The sequence below is a fragment of the Sarcophilus harrisii genome, chromosome 6 (assembly GCF_902635505.1).
Source record: "Sarcophilus harrisii chromosome 6, mSarHar1.11, whole genome shotgun sequence".
Classification (NCBI taxonomy): Eukaryota; Metazoa; Chordata; class Mammalia; order Dasyuromorphia; family Dasyuridae; genus Sarcophilus; species Sarcophilus harrisii.
This window is the reverse complement of record NC_045431.1, coordinates 15,330,878-15,346,665: the sequence shown is the minus strand read 5'-3', so window position 1 is coordinate 15,346,665 and position 15,788 is coordinate 15,330,878. Positions and strand designations below refer to the sequence as shown.

Genomic DNA, 15,788 nt, shown 5'->3' with positions numbered 1-15,788 from the left:
AAGGAAGAGATCCACTGGGGGATAAGGCAGTGTTTGGGAATTAACAATGATGTAAAAAGGACAGCAATCTCTACTTAGAGGGTGCTATAAAAATTAGTCAAAAACCAGATAAAAGGGGCAAGTGTCTGCTGGCTCCTAAGCAAGTCACCAGTTGAACTCTTCCCAGACTGGCTCCTCTACTTTAGGGACTTTAGCCTCTGGCACTTCAGGACTGATAACATTCAAGCAAGAACAAAATTATCTAGACTTGTTCAGGATGGAAGAAGCCAGGACACTGACTGGCAGATAGGAGACGAGAGAGAGAGAGAGAGAGAGAGAGAGAGAGAGAGAGAGAGAGAGAGAGAGAGAGATATCAACCAATGCTGATGTACTTACTAAGAGTAAAGATTAACTTTATCGAATTGGGTAGATGCTGCCCTCCACCTGTACTAGTGAGTAACAGCTTGTAAAATGCAGTGGCTAGCTCACCTTGCTAATCACTTTTCAAGGGCTGATTTGGAGAAACAAAAGTCAACACAGGGACATTTATTCATTCAAAAGCAAATTTATCCAATGCTAACTCTGCAGGCATCCTTTGGAGATATTGCAGGTTCAGTTCCAGATCACTGCAATAATCCCAATACAGCAATTTTTTGGTTTTCCAATGCATATAAAAGCTGTGTTATCTTCTATTAAGTGTACAGTAGTGTTAGTCTAAAAAAATGTACATACCTTAGTTTAAAAATATTTTATTGCTAAAAATGCTAATCATCATCTGAGCCTTCCATGAGCCATGATCATTTTCGCGGTGGAGGATCTGGCCTTGATGTTGATGGCTGTTGATTGATAAAGTTGCTGAAGGTTGGAGAGGGTGAGATAATTTCTTAAAATAAAACAACAATGAAGTTTGCTGCATTAACTGACTCTTCCTTTCATTTAAAACACAAGGCCAATGTAAAATTATTAATTTGCTTCTAAGTGAAATGAGCAGAACCATAAGATCATTGTACATGGCAACATCAATATTATAAAATGATCAATTCTGATGGATGTGACTCTTTCCAACAATGAGATGATTGATGCCAGTTCCAATGATCTTGTGATGAAGAGAGCCATCTACACCCAGACAAAGGACTGTGGGAACTGAATGTGCATCACAACATAACATTCTCACTCTTTTTGTTGTTGTTTGCTTGCATTTTGTTTTCTTATTCATTTACTTTCCTTTTTGATTTGATTTTTCTTGTGCAACAAGAGGATTGTATAAATATGTTTACACATATTGGATTTAACATAAAAAAGAATTATTAATTTGCTTTATTTTAATACTGTTTTGTCTCAAGGAACACAGAGGACCAAGGAGAGAGAGATGGAGGGGAACACTCAAAACACATTGCATTTATCAGGTAAGTTTGGTCTTGTATGGGAATGGTTGGTAGCACCCAAAAACCATTACAATAGCAAAAATCTTGGCAGCAAGTTTCTTTGAAAAAGGTCTCATTTCTCACTTCTAAAGAAGATACAAAAACAGAGTCAAATTCATAAGAAAAAGAGCCAGTTGAGGTTAAAAAATATTTCCCAAAATTTTCAAAGGAAAAAAAACACAGCTATCAATGACTGAAAAAATGTTCTTAGTTACTAATAATTTGATAAATAAAAATGAAAACAACTCTGAGGTACTATCTCACATCCATCAGATTAAAAAAGAATAATGACAAATCCTGGAGAAACCAGGAAAAAAATAGGTACATTAATGCACTGTTGGTAAAGCTTCAAAGCAGTCTCGATTATTCTGGTAAACAATTTTGAACTATCAAAAAACTATTTAACTAGAAATACCCTTTGAGAAAGTTGGCAATATCACAATTAGGTCTATCCCTCAAAGAGATCAAAGAAAGACCTATATAAACAAAAATATTTATAGCCGCTTGTTTTTGTGATAATGAATTGAAAATTGAGGAAATATTCATTAGTTGGGGAATGGGCACACACAGTGCGATATATGCATGCAATGGAATATTATTGTGCTGTAAGAAATCAGAAAAAAAAAGGGGGGGGGGTTTGTAAAAGTCTGGGAAGATTTGTATGAACTGATACAAATGTAAGTGAATGAGACCCAGCAGAACAATAATGGCAACAGTATGGAATTTGACTTGGTAAATGATCAATGTAACTCAAACTACATTTCCAAAGGATACTCATGATGAAACTATCCACCTCTAGAGAGAGAGAGCAGATGAACTCAGAAGGTCATTTAAAGCGTATTTCCTTTTTTCTCCATTTTATTTCTTTTTTAAAAAATTTTTTGGGAATCTGGCTAATGTAGAAATTTGTTTTGCATGACTATACAAATTTGTAATGGATTTTATCTACTCAGTGGATGGGGAAGAATGCAGAGGGCAGAGAGTGTATGGAACTGAAAATAAAATTGAATACACACACGTATATATGTATATATGTAATATGTACATGTATATATGCATATATGTAAAATGTATGACTTAAGTTATCAACAGCCAGATATGCAAAGCAGGAACTACCATGGGAATTTCCATGACTACAAACCACTGGAGAATGAAAAGCACAAGACAGCACATTAACAGCTTGAGTTCCTCTGCACTAGACTCTAGAACTGGAACCATGTTTGCAAGAAAATGAATGAGTGTCAAGATGAAATGTGCCCCTAAAAATTGGCCCCTCTCTGATCACAGAACTTAACTGGTGATTCTTCTTGAATATATCTTCTTCCTTTTTCATTTCTTTTCCCTTCCAGAAAAGTGAAAGTATCACTGTTTCCTGAAAATTACCTCCAATAGCTTATTGACCACCTATTTATTTAAATAGGTAATAAAGGTTTAACTGTTGCATTGCTAGACTGTATGTGTCATTGGGCAACTGCAGCAGAGAGAGGCAATAGGACAGTGACTAGAAGAGAAAGAGATTTTACAACTCGGGCATATTTTACCATGCAACTTCCTGCTTGCGGGCTCAGAGCTATACAAAGAGAATTACTATCTGTAGTTTACAACTTTCCAGAGCACAGAAAGAAGATGTTTCTAGGACTTTTCTCTTTAATAACTTAGTCAACAGTTCTGGCTGTGACGATTGCCATTTTTTTTTCTGTTTCCTACCTGGCTATTCTCATGTTCTACAGAAAATTATCATTTTTGTCTACAGTTATTTTAAATGGAATCTATCATTCTATCTCTTGCTGCTGATCTGGGTCAGCTATATATAGAAATGCTGATAATTTGTATGGCTTTACTTAATATCCCAGAACTCTGCTAAAGCTGTTAATTGTTTCAAGTAGGTTTTTGGATAATTCTGTAGTTCTTTCTAAGTATATCATCATATTCTCTACAAAGAGTGATAGTTTTATTTCCACATTGACTATTCTAATACCTTTAATTTCTTTTCTTTTCTTATTGCTAAAGCCACCATTTACAGTATGATACTGCATAACAGTGGTGATAATGGGCATCCTTGTTTCACTCCTGATCTTACTGAGAATGCATCCAGCTTCTCTCCATTACAAATATGAGTGCTGGTGGTTTTAGATAGATGCTGTTATTATTTTAAGGAAAATTTCCTTTATTCTTATGTTTTCTTTTTAATAGGAATGGAAGCTGTATTTTTTCAAAATCTCTTTCTGTATCTGTTGAGATTATCATATGTTTTGTTACTGATATGGTCAGTTATGGCAATAGTTTTCCTGAACCAGTCCTGCATCCCTGGCATAAATTCCACTTGGTGATAATATATTATTTTGCTGATAAATTGTACTCTTTTTGCTAATATTTTATTTAAAATTTTTGCATCAATATTCATTAGGGAGATTGGTTTGTAATTATCTTTCTGTTTAGGTATCAGTACCATATTTATGTTCTCCACACATAAAACCTGGGATGCTCAAATAACTGTTTAATATTCTGCTCTCTATAAACAAATTAAAAAAAAACCTCATGGATTTTTAAATTTAATCTGCCTAATTCACATTATCTCCAGCACTTTCTTAAATCTAGATTATCAACAAAACAAGAGTCCAAGCCCTGAATGTAGAACTGGCTGATTCCCAGTGAGTAAAAGCTCACACTGAAATCAGAACAATTGTTTCTCACAAGCCAGGTTGAGGCAGCTATAGCACATTCTTGATATAATCCACAGTTCTTCTAAATATCTCATCCTATCTTCTAACTAAAAAAGTATTGTACAATGATCTATTAGCAGTGTGTAAGAAAAGAAATATTATATGAAACAGCAGAAAAGCATGGAATAGTCTTACATGTGAACTATTCATTTGATTGCACTTTCCAGCCTGAAGAAATTCTGAGTCTTTATAAACTGATTTATGTATGGACCAACACATTGCAGCGAGGATTGAGGTAAAAGGTGGGAGTATTTGACAGTTGCACAGGAATAATACCCATTAATTTGGGAGAGGACATTAAGAAATCAACAGTGCATAAGAGTTCATTAACACTAATGCTAAATTATATTTAGTTGAACCTATTACTCCTAATGTTCCCAAGAAGTAAAATTGTACAGATGTCTGTTACATGTCTTTAATACCCAATAGCTCTAGCTGTGAATATTCTTGATTCATAGAATCAAAAGTTCAATCAAGAGAATGCGAAAAGTTAATAATTTAGGGACAAGTAGTATTTTGGGTATTTAATTGATAAGGGCAACAGCAATCTTTTCACATTTTGAAAGCTTAGCACCGCAGACATTCACATTTTTAACTGATAATGGAAATATAACAAATACAAAGCATTCAGGGATCTTACAAAGAAGAAATGGAATAAAAATAGTACATTTTGTTGATTAAAAATTTTTTAATGCTAAAGAAGCTGAATAGCCTCTTTCAGTAATAAATGACAACTGTTTAAATATAAATTCATTGTGCTAAGAGGAATAAGTCCTGACACTTACTTTTTGAGAAGCAGAAAAGACTGAATTCCCTTCCTCAAATTCAATTAATGTTTGCTTTAAAAACTACAGTTCTTCAGGCAGTTTTATAAAGAAACATCAGCAAAAGGAAATGTCCTTCCAATGGTTACATTTCTGGAAGATGAAGCAGATTTAAAGAAAATATGCATTGTTCACAAGATAATTAACTGTTTATTTCTTTGGTACAAAGAAAAAAATTAAGGTGTTCTAAAAAAAATCTTAGCCCACCTACTTATTAACATAATGAGAACATATAAAATAACTGCAGCTGAGATTATGAATCTAAGTTAGATTCCTGATCTTCCACTGCATCCACCAGATCGGCAGATTCATTGCCAATACTTTCTTGGTTATCTGCAGACTGAATTAATTCTTCCTGCTCACCAGGCACATGATGGGATGAAGATTCCTCCTCGTCATCATCATCTTCCTCTTCTGCCTCCCCATCATCTTCTACATCCATTTCAAATACTCTAACATGACGAAGATTTGAACTTAACTAAAGAAATATAAAAAGGATTTAGTTTTAAAGATATTTAAAACATTAAAAAATGTTATTTGAACAGCCCAATAAATATATTTTTCAGTAATTGTAAAATAGAAGCAGAAACTGAAACTTTCTTAGAAAAGTGGGATTCTTTTAAAGGGAAATAACTTTTTTTTTTTTTTCAAAGGTAACTAGGTTAAGGGACTTGCCCAGGGTCACACAGCTAGGAAGTGTTAAGTGACTGAGGCCAGATTTGAACTAGGATCTTCCTGACTTCAGGGTTGGTGCTCTATCCACCCCTAGAAATAACTCGCTTATCTCAATTTATGCTAAAATTACTAAGTTTAGGTTTCCGATATATAAAAAGAATATGGGGATTATAAAGATAGAGAGTATTTGATTTTTACTTAGTACTCTCTAACACAAAATTGAACAGCTAAGGATCCAAAGTATGCAAGTAATATGCCATAACAAATTTTAAAAGCCCTATTCAAATATAAATACTTACTACACAAGAGACTTTCCGAAAACCATTCACAGCAACATACTGCGCTTTCATATTCTCCAGTATTCTCCACTGACTCTCCAGGAAGACAGTATGTGTAGGTATAAGATCACTCTGTTCATCAAGCCTACACAGAGTAAGACCATAAAAAGTAGAATTATTTTTCCCTTCATTTTTTGTGTCTTCGACTTCTATCCAAATCCATCTAGAATGCTTCTCTTGAAAAAGGAAGAAAAAATCCTACAATTTTAGGATCACAGGCTCATAGATTTGGAGATGGAAAAGATTTCAAAATTCATCTAGCCTAATCCTCTGATTGTACAGAGCATGAAACTGAGGCCAGGGAGGCTAAAATCATGCCCAAGATCCCATAATTAGTGAGATCAGAGATAAAATTCAATTTTGGGTCTCTGGCCTGGCTAAGCAAAAACTAGTCTGGGAAATCATCTTTGATTAAAGAATCACCAAGATCTTCGTAATCTCTCTAGATATTTTCTCTTTGTTCCACTATTCTCTATTTCCAATACCATTTTTCCTAGTTTTAGTCTTCATAATGCTGCAATTTTAAACAGTTAAATGCCTATTACATTAACTTAGCTAAGCAAGTATTGCTTTGATTCCCTTTGAAAATAGGTTAACAAACTTTAAGAGAAAGAAATATCTGGTTCCTTAAGTCTCAATTATATAAGGATTTTCTTTTGAAGGTGGGAATATATGGTTCTTATAGCACCTAGAATTAGTGGGGATGGATCTTGATTTGTACCATCACAATGAACAGTAGAATAGAAAGTGGGAGTTTCCCCAATTCTACTATGTATTTGGTATCCCACTTTGAAAGAAGACCTTTGTTCCAAAAGATAAAAATAAATTTTATGTATATATGTGTGTGTGTGTGTGTGTGTGTGTATGTATATACATGTATATACATACACACACACACACACACACACACACACAAATATATAAAACCAGCCTTCCATTCCGTCTATATTAGTGATGTTCCAGGGCTCTCCTGGGATGGGGATTTGAGGAGATCATTTCATTCCACCCAAGTACATCTCGCCTTGTTCTAACAGAAGGCAGAATAATGAAGGAGAATTCCCTGCTTTTCAGTTACCCTGCAGCTCAGTTACTAGTAAGGTTACTCTTACTAATCATACCCTGAATAACTGACTTTACATTCTACATTAAAAAAAAAAAATTTAACTATTAGTTGAGAGAAGTAACTACCAATGTTCTTCTACCTTTTAGTGGTTGTCCCGCTGAATTCCTTCTCTGGAGCATCTTCCTTAGTATATACCAAAGACAATGGAAACTGAGCTAAGATTCTTTCTTTGCCTTCTTGTTCTTCATTCTCCTTCAGAACAACTGTTATCGTTTCATCATCATAAAAATGTGCATCAAGACAGCTGTAGGGGCTGGAGTAAAATTGAATTTATTATATTTAGAGGTTATTCATTAACTGAGTGATCACTTTAAGCATAGGCATTAAACGGGCAGGGAGGGGAAAAAGAAAATGATCAAGTCATATCTTATTTTAGAATATTTTTCAGGATTCATTATATTTGATGCATTCTATTTTCTTCTAAATTCCCACTGACCTGCTGTTCTGTTATTTATGACAGATTAATCGAACTAGATTTTTGATTACACATTCATGAAACCAAGAGTACAGAAAAAAATTAGTTTATGGTCAGAGAGCCTGCTGGAGATCAATGATCAGATTTAAGTTCTTACTCTACTTAATCAGCAACTCTGCTGAAAGTCCCAGAGGACTCAGTGTTAGGTATTCCTTTATGGTAAACTGAGCTGAGTGGCATCAAGGTGATTCCTAGGTTTAAAGAAAATTCAGTTTCACTCAAACTGCTGGACAGGGAGGTAAAAGTGAGATTTCATGTAGAAAAATACATAAATCAAAAGGCTTTGCTTCCTTTTGTTAAGGATGGACAAGCGAATTTTTTTTTTTTAAGAATTCCATATTTAGTTTTTCTACTCTACTAGCTGACTCTGGAAGATGAGTTATTTTTCATTGAAATTATGTACATAATATAATGTCTACAGAATATCTTGAATTGGATACACAGTTAATCTGGTATAGCCAGAATCAGAACTTTTGAAACCCATACTGTCTCTTAAATCCCCAGAGCAGAACTGCCACCTTGGCCCAAATTTTAAGTGTCCTAATTACCACACACCTTTTCAAGTATTTTGAGAGCAGCATGGACAATATAGACAGCCAGCCTCAGAATTTGGAAGATTTAAGTCTCAGTACCCGGCCAATTCCCTAAGATTAAGTTAAAAAAAAAACAAAAAAACACGAACCTACACTGCTAAAATTGTCTCCATCAGAAAGTTTCTTACATCAATGAAATCAAAGCTTTCATCCCTATCCCTATCTTTATGAAACATGTTATCGTCCCATAATTAACTCAACTACAGATTATTCTTCCATGTACTAAAAAAATGTAAAGAAATTTTTTTCATCATAGTAGATACTAGCAACATTATCATGCTTGACAGTCCTTAAATTCCATTTTACTTAATTGAGATATAGGTAAAACATTGATATTCAAGAGTAAAATACACCCCAAGGACACTAAATTACTATTCATTAATTGTGTGTTCTCTAGACAAAGCTCAAAATATACCTATTTTCGAAGCTTTCATTTGCTGTATTCAAGAAATTTCCAAATTCAACAGCAAGTAGTCCATTACTGACAGACCTTGGAGAAAGGAAGAAAAAAGATAATATGTTCTGTGGGTCAATCTGGATAATTCAATAATTTAAAGGTTTTTTCCAAGGACCTGATTGGAAGATTCAGTACATTACTTACATTATACAGTCTACCCTAAAGAAATATAAGTTTAGTTCTCCCTGCAGAAAACATATTAGTTGGATTAAAGCATCAGGAAAAATAGAGGCTACCATCAATATTTTATAACTTCTAAGAATATTATGTCATGAGTAAATTAAGAAGGATATCCAGCAACTTTCTTTTTTTCCCTTTTCTTATCAGGTTTATCTTAACTTCATGAGATTTCCTTAGAACTCAGGCATAAACCCCCCATTTTTCTTTTTCTTTTTTTTTTTTTTTTAATTTTTTATTTAATAGCCTTTTATTTACAGGATATATACATGGGTAACTTTACAGGATTAACAACTGCCAAACCTCTTGTTCCAATTTTTCACCTCTTACCCCCCCCCCCCCCCCACTCCCCTCGATGTCAGGATGACCAGTAGATGTTAAATATATTAAAATATAACTTAGATACACAATAAGTATACATGACCAAAACATTATTTTGCTGTACAAAAAGAATCAGACTCTGAATTATTGTACAATTAGCTTGTGAAGGAAATCAAAAATGCATGTGTGCATAAATATAGGGATTGGGAATTCAATGTAATGGTTTTTAGTCATCTCCCAGAGTTCTTTTTCTGGGCATAGCTAGTTCAGTTCATTACTGCTCCATTAGAAATGATTTGGTTGATCTCGTTGCTGAGGATGGCCTGATCCATCAGAACTGATAAACCCCCCATTTTTCAAAGGAACTGCGAGTACCTGGAATCGCTGCTTTTTGAGCTCACTAACTGGCCTCAGAAAAACCAAAAAAGCCATTATCAGTGGGAGAGCAGAGTGTGAGGCTTCTTTGCTCACCAGTCTGAAAGTGAAGTGACTTGTACTATAGCAAAAAGAGAACTAGATATCCTAAGGACACCTGAGCTCTGTCTACTAACTGGTTTGTGATGATGGCTAAGACACCTAACCCATTCAAGAACTGAACTCCCAGTCCTCTCCTTCATGAAACGAAGGCCATTCAATGATCATAGGATCTAAGCTCTCTCCCTGAAAGGAACAAGTAACCAATTCTGTTGCTCATGGAGATCAGGAAAAAAAAAAAAGTAACATTCATTGATCTGAGGCTTGTTTTGCTTCCTCTTACTACAGTAGAGGCTACACTTAATGGACAGATTCCAAGCACTTTCCAATACAATAAAAAAAAAAAAAAAATCACAGAACTGGAGACTATCTAGTCTAGACCCTTCCTTTTACAGATGAGAAATCTAAGACCTAAAAAGACAAAGTAAGTTATTCAAGGCAACGCAGTTAATTAGTAGCAAAATCTATCTTCAATTAAGAATATAAAGGGGCAAGGAGAAAAACTGTCTGCATAAGGAATGAGGTCGTGCATATCAGTCATTATTCTTTCATTTTAATGTAATACTAACCTCGAGATGTCAGTGTGTCTCCTCAAAATGTAAATTCTAGAAGCTGAACTATCTGACATAGTAAAGAGTACATAATGTAGGTTTGAAGATTTGTCATTCCAGCTGGGAAAAAAAAAACAAGTTAAAGTAAAATAAGTTTATATCTGGGATTCAGTAACTTTTGCTTTGAAAAGGTGTCAAAGATGAAATGGATAGACTCACAGGAAGGGCAGTTGGAACAATCGAGGGGTAGAATCCTCGCTGAAAGAAAAGAAAAAAACAAGTCAGCAAATCTCGAATTTGCTACAGAATTACACAGTGAAAATGTAGAGAAAATTACCTTCGAGTAGCTTTGTATAAGGGAATACAGACAGCTTGATTCACTGATTTTCCAATAACATTCTATAAAAATGAAAATATTTTAAAATTGAATAGAACATGTTTCTTGAGACAAACAGAAATGTTCTATGAAAAACAAATCAAACAATAAAAAGTGGTTAATGTTTACAATCCAGTTGCTGTATAAAATTAACTGATAATAAGAGTTCTATTAATAAGTACTTTAAAAAATACTTGCCTCATAATAAATACTCTCATGAAGTCTGCAAAATAAAACATTGACCATATTTACCATCTTTCTTCAGAACTTCTTTAACTTTTCATGTGATCTTCCAGTTTTCAATCTCCCTCTTCTCTAACGCAGCACAGTGTTACTCCCTTGTCCTAAAGTTTACAAGTTTCCTACTGTTGACTCAACAGAATATCAACTTCAAGGACAGCCATTTAAGGACTATTGCTACAACATGGCTGAATCTACCTTTCTGACTATGCTTTAGACCATTTCAGTCTAAGCAGGCTCCACACTATTTATTAATCTGTGGCACCCAGCCTACAAAAGCATTTGCATGGGATCCCCTTCATCTCCAGCCCACAGAATTGTAGGACCAGCTGCATCCTACTCCTTTCATGAAGCTTTCTTGGCACTTGTCATCTCAAAGTGATTTGTTCCTCCTTCAATAGTTGGCAGAAACTCTCCTAAGCACTTAAATTATATTCTAACTTGTTATAGTGAGGCCATTTAAAGACATATCTTTTCCACTTGACTTGATATCAAGTTTCCAAAGATTCGATTGTCTTTCTTCTCTCTCTAGTTCTTAGCCCGAGCCCAAGATGCTTAAAGGACATATACTGAGTTGGAGGGAGGCTCATGGGATGTGGCTTCTCTGTCCACTGCTACAGAGCAAACAAGAGTGAGGACCATGGAGGCAGGCCAGAATCTTCTGACCCCAAATCCAGCCCTTTTCCCAATAAACATCATCACCCCACTACTTCTCCGGACCACGCCTCTTCTCTGGTAATTTTAATGAATGTAGCAGAGGAATAGGACATGGAAGAAAACTGCCTCTTCTAACCTTCTATCATCCATTAGGCAGCCCTTTAAACAAAATCTACAACTCAAACGATACTAATCAAATCTCTTTATGCTATTACTGTTCATGATTAATTTGTTCAGTAACTAAAATATTCCAATGCTTTTAAGGCTTTCTCCATCCTACATTTTTTTATCCATTTTAAAAAAATGTCCACAATAATGATCAATCATTTATATAAGTAAGATATACAGACATTCATGCTTCCTGACACTGTCAAAAGAATATTTCTAACACATAGGTCAATTTTCTTGCTTAAGAATCATAAGTGCTTCAAATAAAATTAAAACTCTTCCTGAAATTCAAAGTCTTCCACGATCTGGTCCAATCTATTTTGAATTTTATCTAAAACTTACTGCTGGTTTTTGTAAACAACGATCGATAATGCCCTCCATCTGTCTTTTCACAAAATGCAACGACTTTTCAGGATAATAGGGAAACAGCAAAGGACTTTCTGTAAATAAAAAATTATGATTTAATATACAAAAAGATTCAAAAATTTAAGTAGTCTATTAACTATCTAGTTGACACAATCAACATTCCTACTATCATTACAGAATTCAATTTGGGCATTTCAATATATCTCACACACACTAATTATATTCAATCACTCAAAAAGTACTTAATTGCTTATTCAGTACATTTGATTGACCACATTTTAAAAAGAATTCCATAAATTCTGGTTAAATTTGTTTTTAAGTTTTGTCAGGAGAGCATCTATAAACTGGAAAATTCAACTGTGTGGAATACTACCTTAACATACAAAACCTAAGTGCTATGATACACAGAGACATGGACTGGCTCTCTGATTTCATTGATACAGGGAACTGCTATGTGAAGAAACACTCTCTCCCAAAATAGACATCTTCTCTGTGCTTTGGTTAGAAAAGTGCCCCAAGCACTGAGAAGGGAAGTCACTTTCCAGACACTCTCAATTAGTTTTCTCAGAGGCACACTCTTATCTAACATGCTATACTACCTTTCAACACATACATAGTGAATCACTGCACTTTTCAAAAGTCTTATGTTAAGAAAAAAATTGTGACAATCTTGTAGTTTAAAAAGTTACTCATCTGGATACATCCTGCTATTTCTTCTAATCTACTAGACTATTAAGAGCAGGGATTTTATCATTATTATTATTATTTTTTTTTAGTTTTTCTAGTGGTATCTTGAATGTTTATTGAATGGGAAAGAATTCTAGATTTACTCCCAAGAATGCCAGTTAGTGTGGAGGATAACAAAGCAGAGTCAAGCAACATTCCTCTAGTGTAACACTAGGAACTGGGAATAAACAATCAAATCTGTCTAGAAAATACAGCTTCCTTAGCTCATAGCATCCCCTCACCCTGGACCTCCCCACCTCTCATGCTTAGTCAAACTCCTAGAAAAAGCTGCAGCTTCTCCGCCTCCACATCTTTTGCTCTCACACCTCAACCCTTTGCCATCTGGCCTCTGATCTCATGACTCACTGCAGCCACTCTGTCCAAAGGTGCCGAGGAGTTCTGATAATCTTTTCTCAGTGTGTTACACTTCATACTGTTGGCCACCTTGACCCCCACAAAAATCTTTCCCCTTTGTGCTTTCATGATGCTGCTCTAGAAGATTCTGCTGTCCAATAGCTCCCGGGTAACCTTTACCAGCTCACCATGCATCTCAGTATCCTTTGCTGCATCCCCCTTCATACTATGTCCTGTGAAAGCAGGTCGGCCTCAGGTTTCCATGGTGGGTCCCTTTCTCTTCTCCCTCTATACTACCTGGTGAAATCCCATGGATTTAATGACCACCTCCATGTTGATGATTTCCCAGTCTACGTGTCCCATCCCTCTGCTAAACTCTAATCTTGTCTCTCTCACTTTCTTTCAAACATCTCAAACTGGATGTCCCCTAGACTTTTTAAACTCAACCAAAAGAGAACTCATTATCTTTTCCCCATAACCTTTCTCACCTCCTCCTCTCCCTATTATGGAGCAGGGCAATTCAATCTCCCAGGCCTCTCAGACTCAAACCAAGGAGTTATTCTCCACCCCTCACCACCTCCCACCAGCCATAGCCAATCTGTGGCTTGGACAAGCGCGTGCAAAAAAAAAACAAAAAACAAAACAAAACAACAAAAAAAAAAAAAACACATTTGCTGACACCCCTAATAGAATACAATACAGCATATGGATTTTCTATTGTAGAACATGAGTTACAAAATACAACTCAAATTAGCTTATTTGAAGGTCGGATATGTGGTAAACTGGCATTACTATTTACTGATTTATCTAGTAATGAAATGGACCTGTGATGTCAGTTTTCAAGTAAGCTCTTTCTTTCATTCTTTGTATTTGTACCCCCTGGGCTTGGCACGGTGTCTGGAACATAAAAGGCCTTTAATTAATGCCTACTAATTGAGAGATATGTGCAATTTAATGATGCTATCCAGCCACAGATCTCTTTTTTGATTTCTACTTTCTCTGTTTCTTCATACAACTGAAATGAACACAAAAGCAGTTACTGGCTTCAAAAGAGCTTGGACAGGGCTATAAAAAACACTCATTAAATACTTGCTTTTATTTAAGTAGATTTATGTAGTTTTAAAATGTGACCAAAGTCAATTTATTGTACTAATAGTATTATTAAATACCTTTAAGGTGAGTGCTATTCTGAAGAAAATCATACCACTGGTTTCCCTCAATATTAGGTGGTGACACAAGATCATCATCTTCATCTTTCAAATACTAGAAACAAATTATTTAGAACTTAAACTCAAGAAAACAAAAAACTGTGTCAAAGAATAGGAAGCACTTCTATTTTGTTATTATATATAGAGGATTATTCAACTCACTTTTAAATTTAGAAGTGATTTATTGCCATTAACCATATAAAATCAGATGATCAACATAGCATATATAAAATTATTAAGTAAAAATAAAGTATTATAAACTAAAGTTTCTATAAAAAGAGACTAAAAATTTAAATGTGAAATGCTCTATTTCTAGGAAATACATTTTAATCATGTTATCAGTTATATAATTGTTTTAACAAGTGTTTGTAAATGATCATTGTCTATTGTGAAATCTAGCATACTGCTACCTCTCAATAACAGATTTATTAAACTAATACTACCATAAAAATTTTTACAGATTGCTAGAAAAACAGCATGATAGCCAAGTTCAATAAAAACCTTTTACCTGACCAACTCTTTCTACATTGAAGTACTTTCCTTTTCGATTATAAAGCTCTGGAGCCTAGAGAAAACAAACATATTATACGATTCAACACATTGATCTCATTTACTTAAAAAAATAAATCATCAGTCATAGTTTTATAATAAAGCATGTACATTTTCCATTATATAATATGAGACCAAATATAGCTCAAATCAACTCATTTAAAGGTGAGATATGTGATAAACAAGCATTACTGTCTATTGATTTTACTCAATAGTTAAATGGATCTGTGATGATGTCAATTTTTCAGTTATTTTAAACTTGATACAGGCTTTTATTTTTATTTATTTACTTTGACACAGACTTTCATTAAATTAGAATAAATGTTATTACATCTTTATAATTAAACAGGGCCACCACTTTGGTTCTCAGAAGACAATATTCTAAACAATATTGGTTCCTACCTCATTGAAATGCTCCGTAAGAAAATCAGCAACAAATGAGATATCTTTTTGAGTCATCTGCCAAAAAAAGAAAAGGAACAAAATGTTAAGAATAAAACATCTATTCAAAAGGAAACTTCCTTAAAAAACAGAAATGTTAAAACAACAAAGTACTATTCTGACAATAAACGATACAGAAATTTATATAAATTAGTTTTTTCAGACTAAGCTCTAGCATTTAAAGCTCATACAATTAATGAAAAGCCTATTTATTTATTGACTCAATCAAGCAAATAGCTTTTAAATTCCTTATATCCTTAAGAGTCTCCAAAGGGAGTTCTCAGTATCAAGAGTGAGCCAGTCTTACTCCAAAAATAGTACAGAACTATTCTTTCCAGCATTACTGCTTTCTCAGATGCCATCTTTCCCATCCTATTTTCAAAACCGCTTGATTCTGGTTTCATCCTTTTAGAGGCCATGATACAATTGTGACTGGGTCACCTACTTCAATCCAACTGGGGTTCTCTAAAGTTATAAGGTTTTCTAAAGTACAAGGAATAGAACAAACTGGTAACCCATATGGAGTAGAATAAGTATTTAATAAATGCTCATTGACTGATTGATTACTC

The 15,788-nt window shown here is 34.4% G+C and overlaps 1 protein-coding gene across 3 annotated transcripts in view; it reads right to left on the bottom strand.

The window, feature by feature from the left end:
* Positions 1-541: 541 nt before the first annotated feature.
* Positions 542-15,788, bottom strand: part of ANAPC4 (anaphase promoting complex subunit 4) — a 40,286-nt gene continuing 25,039 nt past the window's right edge. Inside the window, exons 18-29 of one of the 3 annotated variants that reach the window (XR_004230233.1) lie at positions 15,181-15,237; positions 14,738-14,794; positions 14,191-14,284; positions 11,918-12,015; positions 10,472-10,533; positions 10,354-10,392; positions 10,153-10,254; positions 8,570-8,644; positions 7,166-7,339; positions 5,925-6,048; positions 4,912-5,428; positions 542-862 (exon numbers count right to left, since the gene is read on the bottom strand). Coding sequence is in view for 2 of the 3 variants with exons in the window: in XM_003773339.3 (XP_003773387.1) it covers positions 5,204-5,428; positions 5,925-6,048; positions 7,166-7,339; positions 8,570-8,644; positions 10,153-10,254; positions 10,354-10,392; positions 10,472-10,533; positions 11,918-12,015; positions 14,191-14,284; positions 14,738-14,794; positions 15,181-15,237 (1,107 nt within the window). In the remaining variant the exon portion in view is untranslated. Of the gene's footprint in view, positions 863-4,527; positions 5,429-5,924; positions 6,049-7,165; positions 7,340-8,569; positions 8,645-10,152; positions 10,255-10,353; positions 10,393-10,471; positions 10,534-11,917; positions 12,016-14,190; positions 14,285-14,737; positions 14,795-15,180; positions 15,238-15,788 lie in introns of those variants that run through there. The other 2 variants (XM_012552309.3, XM_003773339.3) reach the window with 2 other exon arrangements.